The sequence below is a fragment of the Gossypium hirsutum genome, chromosome D07, assembly GCF_007990345.1.
Source record: "Gossypium hirsutum isolate 1008001.06 chromosome D07, Gossypium_hirsutum_v2.1, whole genome shotgun sequence".
Classification (NCBI taxonomy): Eukaryota; Viridiplantae; Streptophyta; class Magnoliopsida; order Malvales; family Malvaceae; genus Gossypium; species Gossypium hirsutum.
Window position 1 is genome coordinate 26,897,839 of NC_053443.1, and position 16,452 is coordinate 26,914,290.

A 16,452-nucleotide genomic window follows, 5' to 3' on the forward strand; every position below is an offset into this window, starting at 1 on the left:
AAAATAGTGAATTGAAAAAGAAGAATAAAGATTAAACATTTGCAGACAATTTGATATAATATACGTTAAAATCTGTATCTGACCCGAAGGATTTTGGCATCTTTAATAGGATGGTTGTTGACTTATTCTGGATGTTCCTATTAGTTTATATGGGTGGCCAATTGTGTGCGTTTGCCACTGAGTATAAATGTGGAACTGAATTTGATGCTCTGTTTCAAGTACAAACGATGCCAATGGAACAAAATAAGATGAAGAAAGCAGGAGAGGCGGAGTCCAGCCTTCGATATAGAGGTGTGAGGAGGCGGCCTTGGGGGAAATACGCAGCTGAGATTCGGGACTCGACGAGGCAAGGAGGACCTCGGCTGTGGCTGGGAACTTTTGATACAGCAGAGGAGGCTGCTCGAGCTTATGACAGAGCTGCTTTCTCTATGAGGGGTCACTCCGCTATTCTCAACTTCCGAGATGAACATATCATTTCATCCACAGCAGTAAACTCTCCCCCCACCGCTACCCCTTCATCATCATCATCATCATCATCATCATCTTCTTCATCATCTGCTTCTGCTGCTTCTTCTTCTTCGTATTCCTTTGAACATGTGAAAAGCAAGAAAGATGAAGAAAGAATAGTGCTGGAATTGGAGTGCTTGGACGATAAATTGTTAGAGGAGCTTCTTGATTTTGAGAATAAATGAAACCAATAAAGATTGAAGCATTTTTAGCATCTTCTTCAACAGCAAAACAACATTTTTTTTGTAGATATGACTTGCTTTTAGTTACATATTAAGTCAAGGGTCCATATGGAGACTCCGAGTTGATTTTAGGCTGATTTGGGTGAGTTTTAGTTATCTACTTTATTATTCGTTTTTGTTTTGGTCAAAGAGAAATACCCTTCAATTGAATTATATTGACCGTCTAATGTTGATGCACTCACTGTCATCATTATGTATCAACTCTGGCCTTTTTATGTTCCAATCATTTGATTATTATTACTTTATCCACAGCACGTGATTTTGACCTTTGAGAGCCGCCACAACTTACTCTATGAGCTTCAAATCGTCTCTGTTTCATTAGAAGATGTAAAATATAAGATTCCTCTCGATGAAGTTTTCAATACAATTGCAATTTCGATACAAAGATTTTAAAAGGAATGAAAAATCAGAAACGATTAATTGAAATTTCCCTAGTTTATAACATAAAAGAAACATAGAAATTATTTCCATGGTTAACTAATTCAATCCAACAACATTAGAAACTCGATTTTATAATTTATAGGCGATGCCTGTCATCTTGGGTTTGAAGAAGATCCTCCAACAACTTGTCATCCAGGTACTCAAACTCAATGACTTCATTTGCTCCGCCTCTTTGGGGATTCCCTCTGCCAGCTGAGTAAGTAGATGAAGAAACTGAAGATGGTGGAAAACTTGGGTTCTGATATTGGTACTCATTCGGGAAGTTGAGTATAGCTGTGTGACCCCGAAAAGCAAAAGCAGCCCTATCATATGCCCTTGCCGCCTCTTCAGCAGTCTGAAAAGTTCCCAGCCACAGCCGTGCTCCATTCCTCGTTGGATCACGTATCTCCGCCGCGAACTTCCCCCATGGCCTCCGGCGAATTCCCCTGTATCGAACCTCCCCATTATTGTTCCCTCTGTTCTTCCCTTCTTGGGATGCTTCCATTATTTTGTATCGACTTCCGGCAAAAAGGAATGTTTGGAATAATGGAATTGGATAATGGTTATATATGGCAGGAATTATGGTGATTCAAAAGAAGGGTCAATGGGCCGCATGACCACAAGCTTCGGTCATTCCTGACGGTTGGAATATGTTGATTTTCTTCATTTGCTACGAAACTTCCTTGGAGGTACATAAAACAAAAGTTCGATTTGTGCCATGTTATTTTTACGATCTAATGAAAACTACATCTGGATCTGATAATAAAGTAACATTTTCTATCTCTTTGTTTTCTTTGCACGTTAGCAATTACCAAATGTTTGACAAAGTTTGGTGGGTGGGATCAAAATATTGGCAGGGTGCATGCATGAGGATTTGGCGGCTCTATGGTGGTGAGCCTTTTAATTTCAGTCCCACCCTTTTCCAAATAGCTGCCCTTCTTTAGGTTTTTTTTTTAATATTTATTATATGCTTATTCCAGAAGTTATTTTTTAGAATATGCATTTTGGTGTATCTTAATATCTATTTTCAGACATAAATCTCATATCACAAATCGCATTAAGTATGGACTCAAACAGTCATGAATTAAATATAGAATAAAAAATGATTTATTACATTCAGTAGCAAAGTAATTCTTTCTCAATAAAAATCGGTAGAATTGTGATTCCTAATATGATCCTATTTTATCTTATGGTAACCATTACATATTCCTTCGTAAAAAGTAAATTGCTAGCAAATAGTAATAAAGTCATTTATCTTAAAGAGAAACGATCTGTGACCACGTTTACTTTTTCATCTATTATTTATGCCGATTAGAAAATATCATTTACCCTTTAGTAAAACTATGAATTTCACTATTGTAAATTATGTTTCAAACTGCAGAACTCATATACCGAATGCACCAGCTTCCAGTTCATTATCTATCAAAATATACAGATTATGCATGCATAATTCCTCCTCCACTCAATATTAAGGTATGCCACACTATAACTGATTTTTTTTTAAAATTACGCTAATTTTATTTATGTAAAATAGAGTTATTAATTGAATAGATATCTAAGTATCTTAATTATTACTTAATTAGTATTAGAGTTATATTAAAATTGAACTTTAACTTTATAAATAGCATTTAGTAGTTAGGTATATTCAATCAAGTAAAATTTAAGAAAAAAATAATGGTAAAAGAATGAAGATTGTTAGCAATAATAAACTAGAATTAAATAAAAAATGGATCGTTAAAGTAATGATTCTTCGTAGAGGCAAATATTGAATCATATTCGAACAACAATAACACCAAAGAGAGATAAAATATTATTTTAATTGTTGATGAGGTAATATAATATTATGATATTATTTTTAAATTTTTTTTGGTAAGTGATTTATACCATGTGTAGCAAAGGATCTTAAATTTGTTTTTTTATACATTATTTATTTGGTGTAGATGAAAAACGTTTTGTGGATTTATTTTGAAAATAAATTTAAATTTCAACAATTATTTTTTAATCCCTATTATTAAATGTGATCATTAATTTAGTGTAAATATCTTTTGTATTTATTTTTTATATAATTCCAAATCTGTCTATGATTTTAATAGTTCATGTATTAAATTTATTTGTATTTTAATTATTTTTAAAATATTTTCTTATTCTCTCAATTATATTTTCAAAATTAATTGATGATTAATATAAAATAAATTAATCTTCATTTAACTTAAAATTATAAAAATACATTAATTAATAATTAAAAATATATAAAATTACGTAGGACGCTAATTATTAATAAAAATATGAAACAATCAAATTTGAACACTTGGTAATAAAATTTTATAATTTCTTTATATATATAACCCTTCTCACGTGTAGTGAAATATAAAGAGCAACAACAACAAAATAGATATTGAACTCAACTTAACACATAACCTAATCCTGGCCTATTACTTGTAGCAAACTAATTTAATCAGATTAACATCATTTTCTTTTTTAGCTTTTTTTATGCCTTTCTTTTTCTTTTTCTTTTCTTTTTTTTTTTAGTATTTTACAACTTTCAGCATCCAACTTAACACCCATTTTCTTGAATAGTTTTCCACTAAACAAGGATAAACACAATTATTTCAATTATAATTTTTATTTATTTATTTAAGTTGACGGTAGAAATAATTTATTACAAACATTGAATTAAATAAATATCTCAACAAATTAACTCTTATGGATAAACAACTCAATAAATTAATTTAACTCAAACCTAATTCGCTAATACATGTCCCACAAAGGTGAATCTCTCACAATGGACGAATCTCTAAACAAAGTTGGCGAACATCATATCATGGTATAGTGATAAAATTTACATTGGATATATATGGAATGCATATAGGAATTCAGACTCATTAATTACCTAGTTGTTCTAAGGAGTCATATTTTAGGATATTATATGTAAGAAAACTAAGTAAGACCTCATGGTCAGCAGGTTCTAGACATGCGGATACCTTGGCCTATTGGTATATAAGCTCATGATAGCAACTAAAGAAGAGAGATCTTATTCTTCATTCTTTCCTTTCCAAAACCCAATCATCAAAATACCTTACCAAACTTCAGTAGCTCTTCATGTTAACCCAAGGTGAACCACCACCCAAACAACTCTTTTCTTCTCCATGTTAATCTTACTAGTTCATAAGTTTTTATTAGGTAAGACTGAAATTTGAGATGTCAAAATTCCTAATATCTCAACCAACCTTACCATTAATCCAAATTGTCATTTGCATTCTTTTTTTAAATTTCATTAAGATCTCAATCTTACCATTTAATCAAATCATCATTTGCATTTTTTTTTAAAAATTCATTGATTACTATATACTTAAATAAGATTATAACAAGGGTGGATTCAAGGGATAGATCACTAGTTCAAATGGTTAAATAGTAATTTTAGTCCTTCTTGAACAACTTTAACCACTTGATCATATGGGTTGGTAGCCCATTCTAAACATTTTTAATATAAAATTTATGTCTTGTCCCCTAAGAACTTTTAATTTTATTTGGCTTTCTAGTATAAAATTCTTGACTTCACTTTTTATAAAAATATATAAAATTAACACAGGCTAAGGATAGTCTCTCACTCAAATTAATTTAAATCTCTCAACTTTAACTCCTTATCTATTTTGCAATATTAAGATTGCCATTTAAGCTATTTATTATTATGAAATTATTTATGGGCATAAAAAGCTTTATAATATAACTTGTCGTATTTTAAAAAAAACATTTAATCTTTTTGCAATTGAGTTGATGTTTAATTAACTTGTGACACCAACTCAAACAAGAACTATATAAGTATTATTATAAATACAACATTTAGATTGAATATCAATTCTAATGCATTAAATATACATATTTTTCAACAAATTTTTATCATAAATATAACATTGAATGAATTTTGAGTTTAGTTTAGTTTCTCTTTCCTCAATTAATATGATCTTTTATTGAAATTAAAAAGTGATTACAAGGCCTAAACAAAACACCAAAAATAAAGGAGAGCATAATTGAAAATCAAAATACCAAAAACTCACAAATACCATGTTGTGGATGGAAAAGTTCGTGGACTGCAATGGGGAGAGTGTCCTTTACTCAATAGCATGTAACATCGGGATCTTGGCTAGATTAGATGACAAGTGAAGTTAGTAATGAAGAAGAAAGAAGGGTTAATGTTACCTATGTGTGGGACGTGACCTAAGGGCTTAGAAAGGACAACAAGAAGGCCCTAGGAATTGCTTTGTGGACTCCTCAAACTCTTCTAACTCCTCAAGGGAAAGAAACTCCCAAGTGAGTTGAAGAAGAAAAAAAAGAGGTAGAGACTTAAGGATCGATGTTTAGGTGCTAAGGGGGCAGTGAGAGGACTCTGCAAACTCCTCGAACCCCTTCAACTCCTTAGTGGGAGGATCAACGAATCTTACAGTATTTGAAGGAGCTAGGTGCTGAAACTACATGAGAGATGAGTAAGGCATGCTTCGCGGGCTCCTCTAACTTCTTAATGGAAGGATTGATTAATCTTGTAGTATTTGAGGGAGAGAAACCTTGAAGGTGTGAAAGAGATGAGTAGGGCATCCTACACAGACTCCTAGTGGATGATGGGTCTAGGGTTAGGTGTTGAAAGGCCTTGGGGCATGGAAAGGCCTTATCTTAGGGTTATTAAGCAACTTACTATTGTCAAGGACTCCTTAAACTCCTCTTAGGGTGCGAGGAACTTGTGGCTATGGTTTTGAGGTTACCTAGGCATGTAATTTTGAAGCAATAAGAGGCTTGATTTATGGATTCTGTGTGGTTATAAGGGCTTACGGGCTCTTCAGTCCCCTTCTTTGAAATTTGATGAGGAAACTATGGTTATTGTGTGCTGAAAGTTTTACCTTCAGGGCACACTCCAACACTCAAGGCATATATTTGACCAAATTAAAAAATATTATAGAAAGAGAGTATAAAGGGAAACCTTGTGATTAGGTGACTTATAGGATGAGTACAAATGGAAACTTGAGTGTTAGGTGCCATGCTCCCATTGGAGGTTTAGAAGGCATGGCATCGGTGCAAAAGATGCTCTTTAAGTCTTAAATTAAAGGATCTTTACCCCTAACGTGGGCCTTCTTCACCACAATGGACTTCTCCTGTTGATCTTTCGACCATCTTTTGGGTTATTAGTATTTTATTCCTCAATATTAACTCCCTTTTTAGTTTAGAAATGTGTAAATATTCCCGAATATTGTGGCATTTCTCTTCATTTCCTAAGGTAAGGTAGCTTGTTTTTCCTTTGAGGGTAATGTAGGAGACTAGCTTGTTTCTTTCACTAAGGGAAACAACTAATTGGAGTTTTGCTTGTCACGAGGTTCCTTGTTATGTTAATTTGTTTATCTTTGGACTCCCTTGAATTAATGCACGTTGCTTTCTAAAAAAGGTGATCATTGTCATGTAAGGGACTCATTGAATTCATCATTGTCCTTAATGTCCTTTTTGTGTGATTATTTCGTCAGTTGTCTTAACGTTTTTTTTGGCACGAAACTGCAAAATGGATACTTTAGACATAGGTTCTCCTCAAAGGAAAACATAGTGTGATGATTTTTCTTATCATTCATGAATTACTTCTTATATGTCTTCCTACGTTTCCTAGTATGAGGTCATGATGCCTTTGTAGCTTCCTGGAAATGCCAATAGAGGTTCCTTTATAACGACCTGATAAATAGGGGTGTTGAAAAGTATATTTTCGGGACTCCATTTCCGTAAATCGAACTCGTAAATATTTTTAATAAATATTTACAAAGTTAGTTGTGTAGCTAATTAGGTTTCGGTTAAGCGAATTTACTTGAATTAAAAGTAATTAGGTATAAGGGCTAAATCGCATTTGAGTTAAAAGTTGAATTATAGATTAAAAATTAATTAAAAGGCCAATGTAGTAATTATACCTATATATAGGTATAGTGGACGGCATATGTTATAAAAATATGTTATAATATTAAAAAATCTTAACTATTAAGTTAAATGTATATATGTATTATATAATAATAATTAGTATAATAAAACAAAATTGGTATTAAAAGAAAGAATAAAGAAAAAGAAATAGAAAGACATGCAAAATTAAGAAAGAAAAAGAGAAAGAAAGAAGAAAGGAGAGACGCACGGCCTAAGGGTTCAAACTTTCAAATTTCAATTGGTTAGTCAATTTATTCTATTTTCTTGTAATTTTTATATTTTTCGAATCCCGATGTTAAGTACTACTCGAACCATGTCGGAATTTTAGCAATTATTAAGATTTTAAATGTTGTTAATGTTGAATATTTTTAGTATTAGGGATTAAATTATAGATTCTTAAGCTAGAAATGAAAAAGGATTAAATTGTAGAATAAATTGTAAATTTTGAGTAATAGGGACTAAATTGTGAAAAATTTGAAATTTAGGTGTTTAAGTAAAAATAGGGAGTTAAATTTATTTTAAAATGCAATTTGTATGAAAATATAGAATTAAATGTAAAGAATAAAAATTAGTCTCGGTTTAGGGACTAAATTGGAATTTAGGAAAATATTGAGTAAAAACTCAAAAATTCAATATGAAATTGAATTGTGTTGTATTGATGAATTTTAATTGTTTTAATTTCGTAGCAAACATCATACCGGAATTCTCGACTAAAAAAGGGAAGGATAAAATCGACATCGAATAGCTCGAAACTCACAGTTTGTATTTCTATAATCCAAACCTAGTTGTTAATTATTGTAATTCGATTTAATGCATATGGTAAGTGTTTAAGGTGAGTATTTGACATTTTGATAGTTGATTGAAATGGATTGAATTGGTATATAAATTATGAATGTATTAATTATTGAATTGAAAACAATATATGCACTAATGTGAAAGTTGGGTATTTATTATATATTGAATTGAATTTATACGTATATGTGATTATATGAAAATTTTATATTGGATATTGGTTGTTTTTGAAATGTGAAATTAAACCCTATTAACTGTATCGGGCTGAGTCAGATATAGATGGCATGCCATAGAATAGGAAGAGTTCAGGGATTTCTTCAACTTCGAGTCGCTGGGGCACTGGGTGCCAATTTGCTTCAGTTTAACCGATGAGACACTGGGTGTTAATATATATAGCGCTGGGTGCAGTTATTACTTCGGATTTATCCGATTAGGCATTGGTGTCAAACTGGTGTGTTGGTTGAATCCGTGTATCCGTTCAAGTCCGAGTCCGAGTCGTGTTAATAGGGGTAATTAAATAAAACAGTTCTATAATTGATATTGGATGATATTGTATGTGAATTGAAAATGGGATAGAGATTTGAAACATGAAAATGAGATATGTTGTGACTAAATGAGATACATGAGTTATGTACTGATGAATTGAGTATTGAATGGCTAATGCCAATGTATAAACAATTGTGGTTTGATATGTGAATAGCTATTTATATAGAAATTGTGTAAATTGGGACATTGTTAATCAAATAAAAGATGTTAGCATGTGCAATTTGAGTGTAGTATGAAATGATGTTGAAACGATGTGCTAATATGTATGAATTCAAAAGGTTGACATATGATAGTTGTGATCTTAGTCATTAATATGTGTTTATATTTCAATTGTGCATTTTGTATTCTCTTGTCTTTAAATGTTTGGATTATAGAAATATCACTGAGTTTTACTTAGCGTACAGTTTTGTTTTCCATGCGCAGGTTAGGTATTTCTCTTTTGATCGCCGATTCAGCATCCAACAACAATCCTGAACTCAAATGTGGTGATATTTATCTTTTGTCGGCATGTACCTAGGATGTCTAGATGATAGTTATTTTGTGGATGGATTGTAAATGAGGTTATAAGTGTAATGTTGGTTTGGTATATATATAAACATGTGTTTGTGTTTGAATCCATAGTATGGTACGACCCTGTGAACCCTATAGTTAAATTTTTTTCTAACTTTTCCTAAAATTTTCAAATGCTCCCGATTTAGTCCCAAATCGTTTCTAAAGTGATTTTAAGCCCTCAAAGGCTTTAATAAGGGATTCTATGCATGTTAATGATAAATTATATTATGATTTTTTTTTTGAAATATTTGGAAATGAATGATTTAGATTACGGTTACTCAGTAATACTCCCAAAACCCTATTCTGACGACGGATATGGGTTAGAGGTGTCACATCCTTAGTTACAACATTTCTTTCCATTTTTTCCCATTATCTCCTCTACCTTTATTTTATCTTTGTGGATCTTGGTACGTGACTATGTGAAAGTGTGCATTCCTCATTGCTAAGTTCACATGTGTTTCTTTGAAGGGATTCTTTAAACTCCATGAATTCTTAAGACTCCTTTCGATCTTTTGTGTCTCTGAGGAGGATGACACATTTTTTTATTTTGGTGTATTAATTGGAGGTTAGTATGGCAAATGAACCTCCAAGAATCACGATATGCGAGATGTCATCATGTAGAGTGGGGTTTATAACAACATGATTTTCAATGATGCCGAAAAAGGCAGTTTCAGAACTCCATTTTCGTAAATCAAGTCCGTAAATATTCATATTTAATATTTACAAAGTTAGTATAAAAGTATATTAAAGTTTGGTCCAGTAATTTTTTTGAATTAATTTTTAATTTAGGTGTAGGGACTAAATTCTAAAAGTCTAATCGCTATAGATTTTTAATTAGCTAAAGGTTTAAAATGGTAAATAAACCATTTTGTTACATCAAATAGCGGATGATGATGTTAAATTCCGCTAATTTTAATTAATTGTGATTAATTTTTAGTTAATTAAATTTTAATTAATTTAATTAAGTTAATTAAGTAATTAAAGATTTCATTAACGTATATAAGATAAATTTTAATGGGATTTTCCCCTCTTCTTCATTTCACCTAACTGATCATGCTTTGAAAACCTAGGAAAAATCATTTTTGAAGCTCAAGCTATTTAGTCCCTAATTGGTAAGCATTTTAGCCATTTTCTTGTAATTTTTATGTTTTTGAGGTCATGAGAACTTGATTTAGCTAGCCTATGTACCAATTTGCAAAACTGCTAATGTTTTTGAAAGTTTTCATTATTGTTTTCTAGAAGATTTTGGTGTTAAATTGATAGATTTTAAGCTTTGATTATGAAAAATGACATTGTAAAGTTTAATTGTTAGTTTTGCATATAGGGACTATAGTGAATAAAATGTAAAATTATTGTAAAATTTAGATATAAATAGAAATTAAAGGGTTCCTAAATGATGTAATTGAATTCAGTTTTTAAATCAAGGGTCAAAATTGAAAGATATAGTTATTTCAATTTTAGGGACTAAATTGAATAAAATATAAAAAATTAGGGTTATTGAAAAATAATATTGTATAGCTTCATTAATGTCACGGAATATTGTATAAATGTTTGGTATTGATGAATTGAATGGAATAATTGTATAAATCAAGAATTGGATCAAATCGAAGATAATCGAAGAAAATCTAAAATTATCAATTAGTCCTTGAATATTCAACTTGTTTTCTATTTTGATTAGGAAGGTCATATGGTATTTAATTATATAGGTTGTTATGTATTTGGCTTACAATTATATAGGTGTTTGGATGTGAATTGGTTTAAAAATGCTAGAATTGGACTGAATTGTAAAGAAATGTTTATACATACAAAAGTTGCCCATATGAACTTAGTAAATGTTAGGATATGATTAACATGCCAATAAGGTTCTGTGTGGGCTTGTATACCAATAAGGTTCTGTGTGGGCTTGTATAGGATTGATTACAGATATTATCGAGTTTCAACATTTGTTGCGGACTCACATGTACATGTGACACAGGTTTAGCTCGGACAAGTAACCTGATGCCGTTTTAAAGGTTTAGCCCGGACAGGTATCTTGACATAAACATATTCAACTTGGAAAAGAAACTAGTGTGGTGTGAATACCTATATTTCTAAGCCTATTTACTAGGGTTCATCGGGTGAAACAATTATATGAAACGAGAAATTAATATGGAATGATATGAACTTCATGTACAAATGGATAAAAGTTGAATTGAGTATGAATAATGCATCAAAGTAATGACTTTGATATGTATGTGACTGAATCATTCCTTGATTGATTGTTGGATTCCATTTGCCTTGTCTTTATTGTAAAAAAAAAATTCATCCTCAAGAAAAATGTTGGTGGTGACCAAATGTGAAATGTGACACATGTGGTAGACAAGCACATGGAAAGAATTTGTAGAATCAATAGAAGGAGGAGGAAACTAGCATAGTGGCTGAGCCATACCAAGAGGAGAAATTTTTTGTTGCAACATGTTTTACAAGTAGAAGCACTTTCAGGAGTTGGCTGGTGGCTGGTGGTTGTACAAACCACGTGACAAATGATCAAGATCTTTTCAAAGAAACTTGATAAAACAACTATGTCCAAAGTCAGAATTGGAAATGGTCAGTATATTCCAATAAAAGGAAAATGAACAATAGCCATAGAAAGTCAAACAGGTTTAAAGCTCATTTTTAATGTTTTATTTGTGCCTAAAATTGATAAAATTTGTTAAGTGTTGGACAACTAATTAAGAAGGGGCTCAAAGTCTCTTTTGAAAACAAATATTGCTTAATTAGATATACTGAAGGCAAAGAGGTGTTCAACATAAAAATAAAAGGCAAAATTTTTACTGTGGATATAGTGGAAAATGAGCGAGTTGTCGTTTCACAACAAGAAAGCAATACAATGCTTTGACACAAACAACTTAAGCATTTCCATCATAATTTTTTGCACTATGTGCAAAAAAAAAAAACCAAATTGTTCTTGGGCTTCCTGACTTAGAAGAAGAGTTTCTTCTATGTATATTATGCTAATATAGAAAGCAAACAAGACTCCCTTTCCCAAAAGAATCAACTTGTAAAGCAACATAAAGATTACAGTTGGTCCATACAGATGTTAGTGGACCTAAAAAGACACAGTCCTTGAAAGGGAGTAAGTACTACATTGCCTTTATTGATGATTTTACAAGATTTTGTTGGATTTATTTCATTGCTTACAAATACAAAATTGTTGATGTGTTTTGGAGACATAAAACTTTTGTCGAAACCATTTTTTTGAAAACAAAAAATTTAGTTATCGACTTTAAAAATAAAAGTTTGGAGTCGCCACCGATCCGTGATTTAGGTGTGATCGGCTCACCTTAAAAACAAAAACTTAGTCTACGCAATTTGAGAAAACAGGGTCGGGAGTCAGTTACGCACGAGGCAGGGTTAGCACCCTCGTAATGCCCAAAATCGATACCAATTTGATTGTTTAATGTCTTGGTGTCGAAAATTTAAAAGATTTTGTTAAACTCAAATATTAAAAAAAACTGAAAAGGATAATCAATTGTTCAAGTCATACGAAGAAATTGAGACCCAATACGTTAGGATACAATTTCTCAAAATTCCCGAATTTTGAATATCACTTTTACTTTATAAGTAAATTCTCATTTCGAGGAAGCAATTATACCATGCTCAATACGTTAGGACATAATAAATTAAATTCCCAAAAATGACTTGTACTTATATGCTTTAAATAACGAATATTCTCGGTTATTTGGAATTAACAAAGAAAATCGGAACCCAATACGTTAGGGATCAATTTTCCTCGAAAATCCCTAACTTGAATATCATTTTTATTTTGAAAACCTTTGAATCATAAAAAATGATTTTAATATTTTGACAAAATCAAAATATATTTTGAAAATATGTTAAAAATGTTAATGCAATACGAAGCAAATATTTTAATTTAAATTATACGTATATATGCATCCTCAAAATATAAGTATGATACATAAATAGATTCTAAAACATGTATATTCATATATTGGAACAGGTATATATAATATACATATATAAGAAAATAAAATACACCAACCAATCAAGCAAAACCTATAATAATTCTAGAAAGTACATATATATATTATAAAGAATGTATAAACATATATAGATTATAAAATATGAAAATATAAACATTATAAAAATATAAATGTATATAAAAAAAACTACGAAAAGAAAAGAAAATATAACATATATACATACTATGTCTATGAATTTAAAACGTTTAAAATATACCTTCATATATTAACATATATATATGCAGGTATATATAAGAATAATAATAATAATATACGATATAATAAATAATATAACAAATATGTATATATATATATATATAAAAGGAGAGAAAAAAAATATAATTATGATATGTACATAGTATACATTTAAAACATTAAAAAATATATATATATAGTATATATTCAAAACGTTTCTTTAAAAAAAATATATGAATATTAATATGCATACGCATATATAAATAAATACAATAATAATACTATATAATATAATAATAAACTAACAATGATGTAAACAAACAGTATTAATAATTTAATTAAAAGAAAACCTAAAATAGTAAATTAAGGAGTAAATTTGAAATAAAACAGAATTTGAAAATAAAATAAAAAACAAGAGGAGAAGTAATTTAAAACATGCGCAGCAAGGGAAGGGTCGGAGGAATAAATTTCCCAAAAATCATTGCGCAATGTGAGACTAAATCAAAACAATAATAAAAATTTAAAAACACTTCAAAAGAAGGGACCGATTTCGGAAATATCTCATTTTAAAGAAATGCGCGGACCCTCCCTGGGTTGGATCGGGTCGACGCCCGGGCATTTGGGTCCATCAATACGGCGCCGTTTCTGAAATGCAATAAAACAAAATTTTCTTTTAAAAAAAAATTTTCATTTTTCATTTTAAAACAAAAGAAGAGGGGCTCTGCTAGGGTTTTCCTTAACCCAGGCCATCCCCAAGCCGCCGCCTCCTCCACGGCAGATCTGAGGTCCCTCCGACTTCGACGGCGATGTGATGGCACTCCGACGACACCCCCAACGGTAAGTTTCTCTTCTTTCCTCTCTTCTTTGTTATTTTTATAACAGAAAATAAAAAAAGAAAAAGAACAACAATCCCACAGATTCTAAAAGAAACGAGATACCTTCAAAAATATTTTTTTTGCTTTTCTGTTTCTTTCCCTTTTGTATTTTCTTTGATGTTTTTCAATACAGAATTTTTCTCCCCTTGATACAATTTTCGTATCCCCCTTTTGCTCATTTCCTTTTCCCTTATATTCTACCCTTATCTTTTTATTGCTATCCCCTCAAACACTATTTGTTTGCTGTTTTAATCTGTTTTTTCGCAGGTGCAGAGGTCGTGGAAGAGGCATGCGACGTGGAGGCTTGCACAACTTGCGTGGAAAGTGACAACCGCTGGCACACACGCGCGGTGAGGACCCGATCATTGCGGCGCGACTGAAACTGCACTAGGGCTTCTCTATCCTTCCTCTGCTATTGATATCAAGCTATTGTTTGGGCTCATTTAGTAATGGGCTGTTAATTATTTGTTTTTGTTTTAGCCAGGCCAAAATTGGCCTATTACAGCTTTGGTTGAAAACCAAAGTGAATGCAAGATACCATAGAACAGAGTACACATTTGAAGAATTTAACAAATTCTATGAAGATGTAGGCATTGGTCATCACCTCACTGGACCGTACACTCCACAAAAAATAGGGTCGTGGAGAGAAAAAAAAAGAACCATATTGGAGATGACAAGATGCATTTTACATGAGAAAGGGTTGCTAAAGAATTTCAAGGCTGAAGCGGCAAATACAACAATATATCTACTAAATAGATTGCCAACAAAAGCATTAAAGAAGCAAACACCATTTAAAGTCTGATTTGGTTATAAATCTTTGCTAATGAGTTTAAAGACATTTGGTTGTTTGTGTTTTTTTTTATGTACCTCATATGAAAAGAGACATGCTGGATAAAAATTCAGAACCAGAGGTCTTTATTAGATATAGCAACACTTCAAAAACTTATAGCATCTACTTGCCACATACTAATAAAATTGTTGTCAACATACATGTCAAGTTTTTGGGAAAAGAGAAGTGGGTTAGAATGAGTTGTGTCAGCAGTATTTTGATGAAGTCATTGATGATCTCTTAGTTAGAGACATAAGGACACTTTCTGATATTTATCAGAGGTGATATGTAGTTGTTTTTGAACCAGTCAGTTTTGTTGAAGATGTTGAACATGAAAAATGGAGGGTTACGATGCAGAAGGAGTTGAATATGATTGAGAAAAATGGTACTTAGGAGCTAGTGGATAGATCTTCCCACAATAAACCTATTGGGGTTAAATGGGTTTACAAAACCAAATTCAACTCTGACAGTTTTGTAAACAAGTGTAAGGTGAAGATGGTCATGAAAGGATATACATAAATGTTTGGCATAGATTTTTCAAATACATTCACACTAGTAGCTTTTTCGGATATTACAAGAATGTTGCTAGCTCTTTTAGCTCAAAAAGGATGGAGGATTTATTAACTAGACATCAAGTCAGCTTTTTTGAATGGCAACTTGAAGGAAGAGATTTTTGTCGAGAAATCTGACAGTTTTGTTGCGAAAGGGAAAGAAGATAAATTATATCTCCTTAAAAAGGCCTTGTATGGTTTAAAACAAGTTCCCAAAGCCTAGTATAACAAGATTGACATTTGCTAACCTTGGCCTTTCAGAAGAGTTTGAGTGAATTTACACTCTATGTTAAAAAGGATGAAAGAGATTTATTAATTGTGTCCTTATATGTTGATAATTTGCTTGTGTTAGGGAGCAATGTAGAGTTGGTGAATAAGTTCAAAGCTGAAGTAAAGCAAGCTTTCAAGATGATCGATCTTGGTGAGATGACTCACTTCCTTGGGATGGAAGTCACCAAAAGTAACATGATATTTTCTTATACCAATAAAAAAATGCCAAAGAAATATTGAAAAAATTCAGAATGGAAGAATGCAAGCCTACATCCACTCTTATGAACTAGAAAGAGAAAATCTGTAAAGATGATGGTGTTTAAAAGGTAGATAAAAGACTTTATAGAAGTATGATCGGATGCTTGATGTATTTAATTGCAACAAAGCCAGATATAACATATGTCGTAAGTCTACTTTCAAGATACATGCATTGTGTTAGTGAAATTCATTTACAGGCAACAAAATGCGTGATAAGATATGTTAAAAGGCACTATTGACATTAGCATTAAGTTTAGTCAAGTTCAGGATTTCTTTTTTCATGGTTTCTCTGATAATGATTGGGCTGGATGTGTTGATGATATGAGAAGTACTTTAGGTTACTATTTTAGTTTCAATTACGGTGTTTTCTCATGGTGTTCAATGAAGCAAGACATAGTAGCTCAATCTACTGCTAGGCAGAGTATGTTGCTACTGCCACAACCGTAAATTAAG

The 16,452-nt window shown here is 31.5% G+C and overlaps 2 protein-coding genes and 1 long non-coding RNA gene across 3 annotated transcripts; 2 read left to right on the plus strand and 1 right to left on the minus strand.

The window, feature by feature from the left end:
* The first annotated feature begins 233 nt into the window (after positions 1–233).
* On the plus strand, positions 234–942 carry LOC107954598 (ethylene-responsive transcription factor ERF096). The gene has a single exon (XM_016890202.2). It carries the CDS (start codon positions 234–236, stop codon positions 690–692), a length of 459 nt encoding a protein of 152 aa, XP_016745691.2. The 3' UTR covers positions 693–942.
* Positions 943–1,165: 223 nt separating this feature from the next.
* On the minus strand, positions 1,166–2,130 carry LOC107954599 (ethylene-responsive transcription factor ERF098). The gene has a single exon (XM_016890203.2). It carries the CDS (start codon positions 1,672–1,674, stop codon positions 1,267–1,269), a length of 408 nt encoding a protein of 135 aa, XP_016745692.1. The 5' UTR covers positions 1,675–2,130; the 3' UTR covers positions 1,166–1,266.
* Positions 2,131–13,512: 11,382 nt separating this feature from the next.
* Positions 13,513–14,694, plus strand: LOC107954600 (uncharacterized). Its single transcript, XR_001699614.2, has 2 exons — positions 13,513–14,053; positions 14,359–14,694. It is a non-coding gene; the product is annotated as an uncharacterized lncRNA (long non-coding RNA).
* The last annotated feature ends 1,758 nt before the right edge of the window (positions 14,695–16,452 follow it).

What these genes read in the sequence shown, in the direction of transcription:
- LOC107954598 (XM_016890202.2), top strand. Translation starts at nt 234, where the DNA reads ATGGAACAAAATAAGATGAAGAAAGCAGGAGAGGCGGAGTCCAGCCTT.
- LOC107954599 (XM_016890203.2), bottom strand. Translation starts at nt 1,674, where the DNA reads ATGGAAGCATCCCAAGAAGGGAAGAACAGAGGGAACAATAATGGGGAG.